The 13,449-nt window shown below is 49.8% G+C and overlaps 1 protein-coding gene across 1 annotated transcript in view; it reads right to left on the bottom strand.

Annotated features, from left to right (window-relative positions):
• The window catches only part of CFAP61 (cilia and flagella associated protein 61), a 96,991-nt gene that overhangs the window by 39,181 nt on the left and 44,361 nt on the right, over positions 1 to 13,449 (bottom strand). The window contains exon 16 of the mRNA XM_034060368.1: positions 9,023 to 9,150. Within this exon, the coding sequence (XP_033916259.1) occupies positions 9,023 to 9,150 (128 nt within the window). The remainder of the gene's footprint in view (positions 1 to 9,022; positions 9,151 to 13,449) is intronic.

Here is a 13,449-nt window from a genome sequence, read left to right as displayed (position 1 = left end):
ATTACAAGTGAACAAAGATAAACCAGTTCTCCATGGGATCAACCTAAGGAAAAAGTGTGAAGATTGTGAACGCATTTGCTCAGTGAAAGGAGGGTGACAACAGAGTCTTTACAGGGACACTTGTCAGTGCACGGGCCAAGAAAAGGGTTTCTACATATTCATTTGTTCTCAAAGCTGTGCCCATGGTGACTCTTCCTCCAAGACCAGCAACAGACACATCCAGACCACCACCAACTAAAATAGAAAGGCAAGTGAATCTAATTGCCAATAGCTCCCACTTAATCTGAGTGCCACTGAGGACACCAGGAGACAGATCAGTCAGGGCAGTGGGAGGATTCACATACTCTTCCCAGAACAGGACTACTTCCATTGAAGACAGGCCCAACATGGCTGCAATTCACCATCCTCTTTCATTTCAGGACCACTCTCCTGAGGTGTTCACAAGAGATTAAAAGTGTTTGCTGCTGACTTGGGTTTTTAAAGAAATTACATCTTGAATGTTGATAAATCAAATAGATCTTTCCAATGCACCTCAGCAGAACACCTCTCCATGTCCCATGTCCCTCCTCCTGACACACCACATCCTCCCCTCATCCATTTTGATGGCAAATGCTTCTATCAAAGTACTGTTTCCCAGAAGCTCCCCACCAGGTTTAGCAGTGATTGACTTCACCAGATGCTGCATTCTCAAGAGCAGCCTTAAGAACAAGCCATGAAAGCCACCACAGCCACCGCTGCCAATAGCTTAGCAAGAACCCATTAAAAAGCCAGGTAATATTTCCTGTGGGTGCTGTGAGTGTTCCTCTCCCCAGCTGACAGCTCCTCCTCATCTCTCTGGACCCTGAACTTGATGGTTTGATCTACATAGGATGTGGAGGCACCTCCTTGTGCTTCAAGCTTAGTGCCCCCATCACAAGACCAAAAAATCCCAACCCAAACCCAAGCTTCCCATAACGTTTCCAAGCACCATTTTGAAGATAATCACATTTGTCCTCACTATGCTGCTGGAAGATGTTCTCTTTCCCACAGTGAGCTGCACTCAGAAGTGCTACATGCACCAAGTGCCTTGGGGCAGCACAGGGCAAACAGATGATGGCTCATGTGTCGTCCCCGCTGAAGGTTTCTCTCTCAGCAAGGGGAGTGCTCACTGCAGCACTTCCAGGATCGAGCTTCTCAAAACCAGTGTGGCAAAGTCCTTGCAGTATGAACTGTGCCACCCAACAGGAAGATCTGAAAGCTCTTTCCTTTCCCATACACCACATGCAGTCATTCAGACACATCCACACACTTATGTGGGAACATCCACAGCCCAAGTCAGCCCCATTATCCCAGATATAAGTTGGTTTTGAGCTGGACCAAATCAAAGCACCATCCAAGCACTGCTTTACTGAGACCATTTCCTTACTAAAATTTCAATTTCCATTCCATAAATGTTTCAGCATTTCATCCTCTTAAAAGTATAAAACAGGGCAATTATGTTTCTAGACAGAAAATGAGGGGTATCTGATTATGGCCTCGCAGTTACAGTCTCTAGCTGTTTGAATCTAATCACCTGGCAGTTTCAGAACCGCAGTTGAGACACATCAACACCATTTTCCACAGATGAAGATGCCATAAAATGGGCAGTAAAACTAGAACGTGGTTGAAATGTTGCTGTTTTGTCTGCTCCAGGGTGAATGTTTCAGTGCATAACACACAGCACAAATTCCAGCTTGTGAATAGAACATTTTTAATATTATTGGCCAGCCAAGCCATGCTAAACTAAGGGATTTTTTATGGCTGCCTATTTACCAGACCCCAATTTTCCAGGTTATTGCAGAGGACATGAGTATTTTGACTCTGTGGTGTTGCTTAGTGCAGATCTGGTAACGCTGCCTTTACAGAGATGGAAGAGTACACACTTGGAGAAGCACACGGATGTCAGAGGATTCACTTGCCTTGAATTTGGATGGATTGAGATCAGTACCAAGGTTTCTGTGTTCACTTCTACTGCTGGCAGCAGGAGCAGGCAGGAAGAGCAGAGCTGCATGTCCTGAGGCAGCATGGCAGTGCCATGGGCTCCTGGCAGACAGCTGCAGCACCAGGGCTAGGCTGGAGCAGGGCCACCATCCCTGAGCCCAACATCTGCATGGAGCAGCTGCGGCACTGGGCTCTGGCAGCCTGGGAGGCACAGCTGCCTCACTGGTACTGGTCCCCAGTGGGGAGCAGCCCACGAGGTGCAGCAGCACACAACAGCCTCTGGCACCCAGCTCTTCACCAGGGCAAGGAGGTGCTTTCTCCAGCAGCTCCCTCCCATCCCCATGCCCTCAGCTCCCATGAAACTGAAGGGACATCCAATTACTGCAGAGGTGTCACTGACACCAGGGCCCAGGGTGTCCAACCCCACAGCACAACGTGACCCAGTCCCCACCACCATCAAGCTACAGCTCCACCTAACCCAACCAAGCCCCACTAGGAGCCTGTGCAGCCTGGCTAACACAGCATGCAGTAGAGATTCATCAGCTCGTTGCTCTATCCTGTGCACTCCCACCCCTCATTGCAATGTAAACTGTATCAGACTCATCTCCTTCCTGGGACCGGGAGGGTAACTGCATCATTCCAGAAAAGGACGTTAACATTTCATCAAGCAGTCAGAAAAACCAAGCAAGCATCTTCAAGCAGTGATGTTCTGTTAGAGTACATACAGATCTATGTACACTAATCACTAGGGCGAAGGGTCACAACTTAACAGCCAAGGGGTCTGAACACTCTTCAGTGCTTCAGACCCAACCGACAGGCAGTTTACAGATGGCTTTGGAGAGCTCAGTGATTCCACCTCCATAGCAGCCCTGGGAAACAAGCATCAAACAAAACCAAACATGAACAGCAAAGTACATCTCCTGCATGACTTCAGCAGACCCAGAGCACCCGCATGCACTGTTTACACTTGGAATGCTGCTTTGTTTGCTTTGACCTGCGCTGATCAGAGCGCGATGGGCAGCCAGGTTACCTGGCACAGAGCTGCTCCCAGAGCCCAGGAATGCCATCCCCAGTCAGCAGGAGGGGTACAACGCACACAGAACAGAATTCTATAGAGGCTCCTGTGATTCATGGCAATTCTGAAACTGGCTTTTCATGAGAAAAACACTATTTCCAAGACCAGTTTTAACATGCAACAGGAAGTTACAAATATTCCTACCTAAATAGTAGCAAAATCACCAAATACTTACAAATTTGATGTGTGAAAGAATGGTTTGGGCTCAGACAGATGTTCTCATGTGTTTAAAGGTAAGTACCTCAAGCTGAAATTATCTGTCTAAAACTGAAAGCTGTCTCCAAAACAAGAGCATAACTATAAACCAACCTCATAGCAATGCTAATTGATACCTTTTGGCAGAAGCAGGTCAGTGGCTGCTAGGCAGGCAGAGCTGACCCACATCCTCTCCCCCAGCTTGTGTCTGGTATCAGTCACTGACAGTGTCCTTTGTGATCCTGACTGCACAGCACGGCAAGATATGACCCATTGTATTTATCTCTGTCACAACTTGATCTCTATTCACCAGAAATGATGGAAGGCAACAACATCTGAAGGACACGGACCCGGTGACACTGAACACATGGTCAACCACAACATTGTTCTGCCTTGGTGTGAGAAAAAGGCAGTCAGAAGGAAGCACATGTATCTCAGTTGTTGTGGCAGAGACAGATAGTATAAAGCAATGAGGATCACCAACGCATTCATTACACGTTAGCTCTGTGATCAGCAAGTAAGCACTAACTATTTAATTAGTCAACTAATTAGTGCCAGGCAACATGGAAGCTTCAGATGTTCTCAGACAAATGCAGAGATAAAAAGCCTAATTAAACAGCAAGCGTTATGGTAACCACTGCCAAGAGGCCAGATGTGTTGGGCAGTGCACGCTGCGCTCTCCTGTCACACTCCCTGCTCTAACCCCTGCCATCCCCAAGCTGATCCCTGACAAATTCAACTCCACGGGAGACACTGTCCTGCAGACAAACACGAGTTTCCTGTGCCAGGTTCTGGTTCTGCCTTAAGGAAAACGTTTGGGGCTTTGATAAACATGTCCTTTAATTCATTTGGGTTTTAAATGCTATAGTTATTTAAGTGCACCCACGTGGAAAGGGAAATCTATTTCCCAACCCCTTCCCACAGCCACCTTCATTTCGTGTAGCATGTTATGTATATTTCCAGTGTCCTCAGCAAATAAGTCATTGTTTACAGCAGAAGTTGGATTAAGGGGGTTTTGAGATCATGGATTAAACAGGGTTTTCCCTACAATCAGGAGACAATGCTGCTCTCCACAGCTATATGCAAAGAGGTGGATAAAGAGCTAACTGGTTCACTACAGTGGGACCAGCGACAAGACACTGCTGGGAGCTGCATGCCTGCAGCCGGGGGCTGCCAGGAGACACTGTCAGCACTGTGAGCACTGTGAGCACCGTGATCACTGCCAGCGCTGTGAGCACTGTGGGCACTGTGAGCACTGTGAGCGCTGTGAGTGCTGTGAGCACTGTGGGCACTGTGAGCACTGTCAGTGCTGTGAGCAGTGTCAGTAGTGTCAGTGCTGTGAGCACTGTGAGTGCTGTGAGCACTGTGGGCACTATGAGCACTGTGGGCACTGTCAGTGCTGTGGGCACTGTGGGCACTGTGAGCACTGTGAGCACTGTCAGTGCTGTGAGCAGTGTGAGTGCTGTGAGCACTGTGGGCACTGTGAGCAGTGTCAGTGCTGTCAGTGCTGTGAGTGCTGTGAGCACCGTGGGCACTGTGAGCACTATGAGCACTATGAGCCCTGTCAGTGCTGTGAGCACCATGAGTGCTGTGAGCACTGTGGGCACTGTCAGTGCTGTGAGTACGCTGTGCCCTCAGCCACGCAGAGCCAGCGGCACGGCTGGGTCTAACTGGGTCTCTGGCCTAACGCTGCAGCATGGCCCGTGCTCTTACAGTGTCAAAGAAATAAGCACATCCAAGCCACTGCCTGGCCCTGCCCTCCTGGGACACCAGCATTCAGCACTGGGGCTACTTGTAAAGCATCTCAGTAGTGGGGCATATGAGAAGATCAGAAAGCTGGGCTGTAGCTTACCTTCCCCTAAGGATATACACAATGGGGAACACTGGTGTAACTGAGCACTGTGCAACTCAGTATCCCCAGCTGTAGCTGTTCACAGGCTTTCAAACACCTTGTTAGCTGCAGTGGATGTTTCTCCTGCTGAACCTCACCTCTAACAACTGGTATATGCAGAACTCAGAACTGAGCTCGTTTCTCCTCTCCTCACACTCAGAGGTACTGACGGTCTGTACTCACAAAACAGATTTTACGCTTACAAGTCCTTTCCAGATGCAATTGTCATTGAACACTTACAAGCTGAGTATTTAAACCAGCTTTTTCATGTGTGAGTTTAGCAGATGCACACTTCAGCTCAGTGGGGATGACAAAAAAAAGCCCAGTTTCTTAAAAGCTTCCTCTGGTCTTAAATTCAGGCTCCTTTTAGGGTTTCCATCCATGACAACGTGTCAGTGTTAGTGGCTCGTAGCACTGCCAGTGTAGGGGCATGCATGTATTTACCAGAATGGCTGATAAACCCCTTCCTTGTCATTTGTTTTCTTCATTGTTTTTCCCCCCAAGGACCAAGTCCCTTAAGGAAAACTAAAACCGAGGAAAACTCGTGTTTTAGCTCAACCTCTCTTTGGACTTTCTCCGGCTTGACTCACTGAGCTGAAAGCTCTCCCCACAAAGCCCCACGACAAAGGCAGGGAGGCCAGAGCCGAGGAAGGCAGGGAACAATAGGGCCCGGGTGTTGCTGGGCTGAGCAGCGTTTCCACGAGGGGAACTGGTTCAGTGGCTGCTTCTCCTTCAGCACTGCACATCCCGCAGGTTTGCCCCTCTTTAACACGGGGGCTGATGCGCTGCAGGTCCTGCAAGCCGTGTCTGAGGGCTGGCTCTGTGCAGGGGGAAGGATGTAACTGCACTGCAGGTGATGCCTGCAGCAAGGGACAGTGCAGCTCCTCGCTGCCCTGCACAGCGCCTGGGCTCTGCTGCCAGCTTGCTGCAGCCCCCCATGTGCTGGAGGAGCCGTTCCATCACCTGCGCCCGCAGCCAGCCCTGTGCGGATGGGAAGCTGCCGCTCTGCCTGCACTGCCCCCCTGCTTCCCCAATAAACCACCCTGAGCCTGCAGGAAAGCAGCACACACGTCTGCATGTGATTACAGTCCGAGAACAAGAATCAGCAGGAGATATATGTTTGAATGGTGAAACATGAATAATGAGATCACCTCCCCTGACCTAGATAGATTAAGCACAACAGATTGAATTCTCCAGGGCTCAGAGCACCCCAAGCATCAGGAAGAAGTGTTCCTGCTAGCAGGTCATTCCATACACTCATCTGCAGCATTTCCACACTGCCCTTTGAAACAACAGGCACCAATTTGGGTGCACCGGTGCTCTGACCTCTGTGACAACCTGTTTCCACCAGCAGCAAGGCAGTGAGCCGCATGGGAAGACTGAAGCAGCACTGAGACAGCAGTTTACAGCACATACAGAACCCCAGCCTGGTTTGTGTTGAAGGGACCTTAAAGCTCCTCCAGCTCCAACCCCTGCCACGGGCAGGGACCCCTTCCACTGGAGCAGCTGCTCCAAGCCCCTGTGTCCAACCTGGCCTTGAGCACTGCCAGGGATGGGGCAGCCACAGCTTCTCTGGGCACCCTGTGCCAGTGTCACCACACACCACACATACCTCTGCAGCAGGCACTGCCAGGCTTGTGTTCAGTGCGGGTGGATAAGCAGGGGTGCCCTTGGCTGCAGGGAACAGGGTAACCCTCCCCAGTGCTGCAGCAGAGATGCTGCAGGGCCCTGCCTGGCACAGCAGAAGCAGAGGCTGCTGAGAGGCAATGCTCGGGATGATCCCTGCTCAATGGAAAATGGATTTGTTCAGTCTCAAAAAAGTTGAAAACACTTGTAACATGTAGTTCTAATAACTGTTCTGTTGGTAAGTGAATTACATTGTGTGTTTCCATGGTGACTGAGCATGTAAAATAATTAAGTATGAAGAATAATGAGGAGAAAACTACTTCCTCTTTTTCAGGATTAGGGGCTTACAAATTAATTCAATCTGCCTATTTTTAGTGCATGTAACCTCTGCAAACAGTACTAGAAAAATACGAGTAAATTAAACAAAATTGTATTAAAAGGCCTTCACATTGATCAGGAGACAATCTGCTGCTGATGTGAAAATTAAAACATCCTCTTCCTGAAGTCCATACACATATGAATATCAATGCTGGGGCATTCTGCACTAAGTGTTGCCTCTTTGCTTCTCGGGTCTGAGAGCAAGGCTCAGGTTCTCCCAAGCAGGAGCACCCCTTGGTGCAGTGCTGCAGACAGGCTCTGATGCCCTGCTCACTGCAGGGACCCAGCTTCTGGCCAACACATTCAGAGCATCAATGTGCTTTGGTTTCCCTCACAGTACTTCATGCTCAAAGTGCAGTCATACAGCATGGAGTGAGCAACAGGAACATGGCTGATAGCTGTAAAGTGCATTTTAACTGAGTTTTGAGTGGCACAGGAGGATGAGAGAAAAGGGATTTTATCCCAAGAGGGATGCTCTGCAGGCAGTCAGAACCTAAGGAAAAAGAGCAAGCAGCTGGTATTTTTCCTTCCCTGCTCCAGCACTATAATAACATCCACAAAGCACTTCAGCTCCTGCCATATTGATATTTTAATTTGTGATGTTATTCATGGCTGCTGTAGAAATACAAACTCTTGACTCAGCCGACAGAAACAGGCAGAACTGTGGGTTCCCTGCCAGCCTCCCCGGCTGCACCGGCTGCGCTGCTGTAACCACAGCATTCACAGTCTGAATGCCATGTTCATCTGCAAGTCTTTGCAGACATTTCTAGGATGTACTTTTCATTTATGAGGAAAACAACAACTGCACGGAAGGACTTGGATTCTCACATACAGCCTGACTTCCCCACAGCCCCCACAACAGCTAGGGATGGGTATGGCAGGGAAAAGCAACCAGTCAGGTATCGGGGAGGGGGCACCTTGTCCTAACTGTCTGTGAAACACAACTTCGCCCTGGCTCAGTGCCCTGGGTTCAGCAGTAGCAGTCATTTTTCTCCTTCTTAGTAGCTGGTGCAGTGCTGTGGTTTTGACGTTCAGCCTGGGAACAGCGCTGATAACACCCATGACTGCTATAGCTGAACACAGGACACTCTGACAATGGAAGGTATAAGAAGTTGTACACATTTATTCCCCTTCTGAACCAGTTCAGACTGTTCATTTACTCCAGTTTGGAGAAGTCAAGGTCACCACAGCAATCTGATTTGCAGTTTTACTGATCATGAATCCCTTAACGTGTGCTGGTGGCCTGTGCTCTTGGTGGGCCACAGAGCAGGCCCAGACTACTGGAGAGCATGTCCTCTGCTAGCCCTTTCCATCACCCCAGGGTCTACAGCAAAAACAGCACAAGGACCTAAAAGGGCAATCCTTGGTTCCTGAGCAATCCCAAACATCAAAAGACTCATTGGAATCACAGGTATCAAAAGGTGTCATTACAGTCAAAAGCAGCACAATGGGGTTAAAACTCAGCAAGCTTCTGTCGTACACTGCACAGCTCTGAAAACACACATCACAACAGGGAAGAGATGGGAAGGATTCAGTGATCTGTGATCCCACTGAGCACAGCTGGCTTTACAGATCAATACTGCTTTGGAGCACATGTGAGGGCCATGGATTTAACCTCCACTTATCGTATTTCTGTGCGAGAACAACTGTCAAAGAGATCTGAAGTACATGGAAATGTGCCTTCATCCTGCGGATCTACGAGCAGCTCTGTCAGCACCTCCAAGCTCCAGAGCCCACCAGGATGCAGCACCTACCTCTAAACATCCTCAGACACTCAGCCCTTTACCAACTAGCACATGGAGACAGACTCAAAGCACGGTTCTGAATGGATGCAGCAAAGCTTTCAACCAAAAGGCAACACATTCTTCTCAATAAAGGAAATAAAATAGAAAACTTACCAAAAAACGAGTGTTTCCAGAAAAGAGATTCCAACGTCGGACGCACCGACCACCACAATCCTGGTGTTGACAGACACTTTGGATTCCAGCACCAGCTTTCGATTTGTGTGGTTCAGAGAATAACTCAGCTGTGGAAAAAGATGGAAAACAGAGAAATGCATGAAAAGAACCCAGCCAAAGCCTGCTGGGAATCCTTAAAGCACGAGCCATGCCTCACCGTGCACTCACACAGAGCTCACCATGGCTCCCTGACATGACTAACGCTATGGTTTTCCAGTGCACAGCACAAGATAAACAGCAGATAAATGGTACTACAATGTTGAAATATGTGCATGTTTAATAGGTCACAGAAAATTAGCAGAGCTTAATGGTCTGGCTCTTCCTGGGAAAGATGCTATGGAGTCCTTGTGAGAGAGGAGAAACACTGCCTCTGCTGTCATTTACTGCCATTAGCTGACACCTGGGCAGCATATTTACATAATGTTAAAGCCATTTCTATACCTTCCAGAGCAGTTTGTAGTCTTGCTGCTTTATCCATGGAAATTGCTTTACTTCTACGGAGGAACTTCTACCTTGGAATGTCTTCATGGGTTTCATGCAAAACTCTTCCAAAGTGATAGGAAGGTATAGGAATAGTGATAGGAATCTGGCTATGAAGTTTTTCATTACTGGCTTCAGTTTCTGTTCTTCTTAATGCAGACCCTGGCTCAGACAACAAATCCCATGTATTTGTTTACCTGGTGTCTCCAGGTCTCAGCAGCTAACAGGTTCTCACAACAAATACACAAGGGACAAGAGATCATGTTGTGTTTGACAATTGTTTCCTGCCCTGAACTATATTTGATGCTCAAACACCTGATGACAGGCAGGAAAACACTCCCCACCTTGCAGCACAGCCCCCTTGGCACGGCTCTGACCGCTTCGGGTTATGCATGATCCCACTTCACAGAACACATAATTGCACACTCAGAAATGCACTGAAGAGACAAGCAAAATGGAGCTGCTCCTGTTATTTGTCAGGCACTTCTCCTACACAGTACTGCTGTGCCACCAAGGCAGGAAGCACCCCAAGACTTTGAACAGGTTCTGTTCTCTTCTAGCAGGTTACAAACAGGAGACAGGGTTAATAAAATTAACTCCTCTAAATTCCTCCTATGAGATTACAGTCGAACTATATTCTCTATATATTAGTTGTCAGAGTAACTCAATATACAAAGAACAACCATTCTATTTTAAAGCTATGGCAATTGCATCGGCCTCCTCGAGAAGCCCATAGCACGCTGGGATCCCCAGTGATGCTCCGTGCCTGCTGCAGACCCACAGCCGGAGCCGCAGCACAGCCCAGTGCAGGAGGTGGAGAGCCGGCTGTCTGACCCAGGGGTGGCTGTACCGTGCCTAAGGACCGGTTACCGGCATCCCGTCCGCTGTGCAGCACCTCACTGCACAGGCGGCAGCAGCCACAGCCATCCCCGAGTTAACACCATTCCCTGCCGCAGGACAAGCGCTGTCCCGGCCGCAGCGCACGGCAGCGCAACGCTGACCCCCGGTGGTGAACCGGAGCCCTCCCTGGGAACATTCCAGAAGACAGCTCCGTATCCAGCCCGCAGAGCCCAACGTGGGGAGCCCCGCACCGAGCCGGAGCTGAGCACGGCACCGAGCCGGGGCTGAGCACGGCACCGAGCCGGGGCTGAGCACGGCACCGAGCCGGGGCTGGGCACGGCACCGAGCCGGGGCTGAGCACATCACCGAGCCGGGGCTGAGCACGGCACCGAGCCGGGGCTGAGCACGGCACCGAGCCGGGGATGAGAACGGCACCGAGCCGGGGATGAGCTCGGCACCGAGCCGGGGCTGAGCACGGCACCGAGCCGGGGCTGGGCACGGCACCGAGCCGGGGCTGAGCACATCACCGAGCCGGGGCTGAGCACGGCACCGAGCCGGGGCTGAGCACGGCACCGAGCCGGGGCTGAGCACGGCACCGAGCCGGGGATGAGCCCGGCACCGCTGCGGTGCTGCCTGAACCTGAACACCCCCTCGAACCTGTCCAGCACGGCTGCAACGGGGTTTGGCCATAAATGACAACGGATCCATGCCATTGTCACATTTCCAACACTGGAAACCCTTCTCTGTCTCATTGAGAACATGCATCAGTGGGGAGATGTGAAGCAATGGGAAGAACCGACTGCCCCCTCCCATTTAAAGAAGACCTGGACGTGTTTCAGGGACACCCTGAGCAGGTCTGCCCCAAGTACAGCTCTGGCACTGCTCTGCAGGGGGGTGCAGGGGCCTCGTGGTCCCACAGGCAGGCACCGAGGACCCTGCTTCAGGCCCTAGTCCTGGGGTTGTGACTCCCAGACGGGAACTGAACAGGCTCCTCTGCTGCACACAGTTGCAGCTTTGTAGCCAAGCCTTGTGGCAGAACAGCATCAGTGATGGCTGCTGAAATGCAGCTTTAACCACGTTAACAGAAGGTCAAGAGAACATGAGGAGATGCTACTTGCAGTGCACCTCAGCCGAAAGAACTCAGCAGGAATGGCAGCAGCTCATGGAATCAACACCACGGGCTTGCAGCAGTGCCAGGTTCAAACACCCGCTCTGCAGGCTGTGTGGGGTTTGTTTTACACATGTACCCCAGTGATGAAGCACAAAGCAGCAACACCATTTCTGAGGCACGAGTTGTGCCTCATTTATGAAATGGCTTCTGTATCGAGGGTACAAAGGCAGCACATGAGCAGGATCTAACGGTTTTGTTCACCGCACAATGGCCCCAACACCAACAGCTGTCATGCTTCAGAAATCACCTTTCTAACGGCTAAGTACACTAAATGGCCCCAGGGAGTAAGGAATTAGGTGGATTGGTCCCATAATACCACCTTATTTTAGCAAAATGTCAGGACAAATGACTGCATATGTTCCCCGGAGGAGCAATCACACATCATAATTGATAGGTCAGTCGCCAGCTCTAACTTGTTTATTTCCTACCCAATTCATTAAACAAACCAGCAATCAGTAACTAACGTAAGGCAAGAAAGCACCGAAGCTGTTGTCAGGAGAGGTGCATGTACCTCGGGTAAAGGTTCCATGTTCTTTGGGTATCAAAGAGATGTTGTCCCCCTTCCTGCCCTGGTACCCGACAGCCTCAGCATCACCCCCATCCCATCACCTCCTCTGTTCTTCACTAGACCACAGGGGACAGGTCTCATGTGGACAGTCGGTGCCACCCTCTTTGGGGCCTTCAGGCTGCGCTGCACTAACAATGATACCCATGTCTCAGGGTACTCCCTGAACACACAAACCCTGTGTGCAAAGCACGTCTGTCACTTGGGATCTCACATGTATCTACATGGATCTCTACACCACGTGCAGTGTAGGACTGATTTATAGCACTAGAACTCTCACATCCCTTTACCCTAAGGAACCAGCGGGAAAAGATAATATGAAATCATTATTGGTTTTAGCAAATCCATTTGTATGCATTTCTCCCCCTGCACTTTCAACCCATGTAAAGCATCACACCCACAGCACATGCCCATGTACACTGCTGTATACACACCATCTCAGATGGAGATAACCCATAGCTCCTCCTAGTTCTGATTTAAACATTTGACTCTGGGCTGTTTGTGGAATTGCTTTATAGCAAACGTTACCTTCATGGAAACAGAAAACTGGAGCCTGAACACCCAACGATGAACAGCCACCTTGGACAGAGGGTTTCAGATCCAAGAGAGAAGGAGCAGTGCTACGTTCTGCAGTGGGTGGTAGTAAATGCATCCCAGTAAAACACCAGCAGTGTGTCAATGAGCTCTTGCACTCACTGCTGGGGCTCTTCATGCAAAGACTGCATCACGCAGCAGGATTTAGACTTGATTTTATTGCACATGGAGGACTTGGGTGTTACACAGCTCAACACCCTCAAGTGTTTGCTACATTTAAATACATGAGAGTGGTGCTGAGTTCAGAAGCACTGCTCAGGGTACCACATAGGGAACATGGGACCAACTTGCTCCTTACGTACTCGGCATCCTCACAGATCCCTCAGTGCTACAGGATGTAACAGAGACCACTCCAGGGACCCTCCCAGCCCTGTCCTGGGTATCCTAAGCCTGCAGGACAGGCTTTTGGTTTCATTCAGCACTTGCTACTGAGAAACTGAGTGATAGTTACTGCTGGACAGGATCTACACAGCTTGAACTCCACTACTGTAGGAACCACCGGACTAACCGAGCTGCTCCGGGTTAGTGCTGAGCTCAGCGCTAGTGGCAGGCAAACAAGGAGGTGAACAAACAGAGCTATTTTAATTTCAAGCTCCATTTGAATCACAAGGAAAAAAAGAAGCATCAATGTTTACCAAGGAGATATGACCAAAAGTTACTGGAAAATGGAAGCTTTTCCAGCCTGCATTGTTGTTTTTCTAAAGAGTAGCTATGTTC

This window comes from Melopsittacus undulatus, chromosome 3 (assembly GCF_012275295.1).
Source record: "Melopsittacus undulatus isolate bMelUnd1 chromosome 3, bMelUnd1.mat.Z, whole genome shotgun sequence".
NCBI classification, from domain to species: Eukaryota; Metazoa; Chordata; class Aves; order Psittaciformes; family Psittaculidae; genus Melopsittacus; species Melopsittacus undulatus.
The sequence above is the reverse complement of the archived record's forward strand: the minus strand, read 5'-3'. Positions and strand labels throughout refer to the sequence as shown.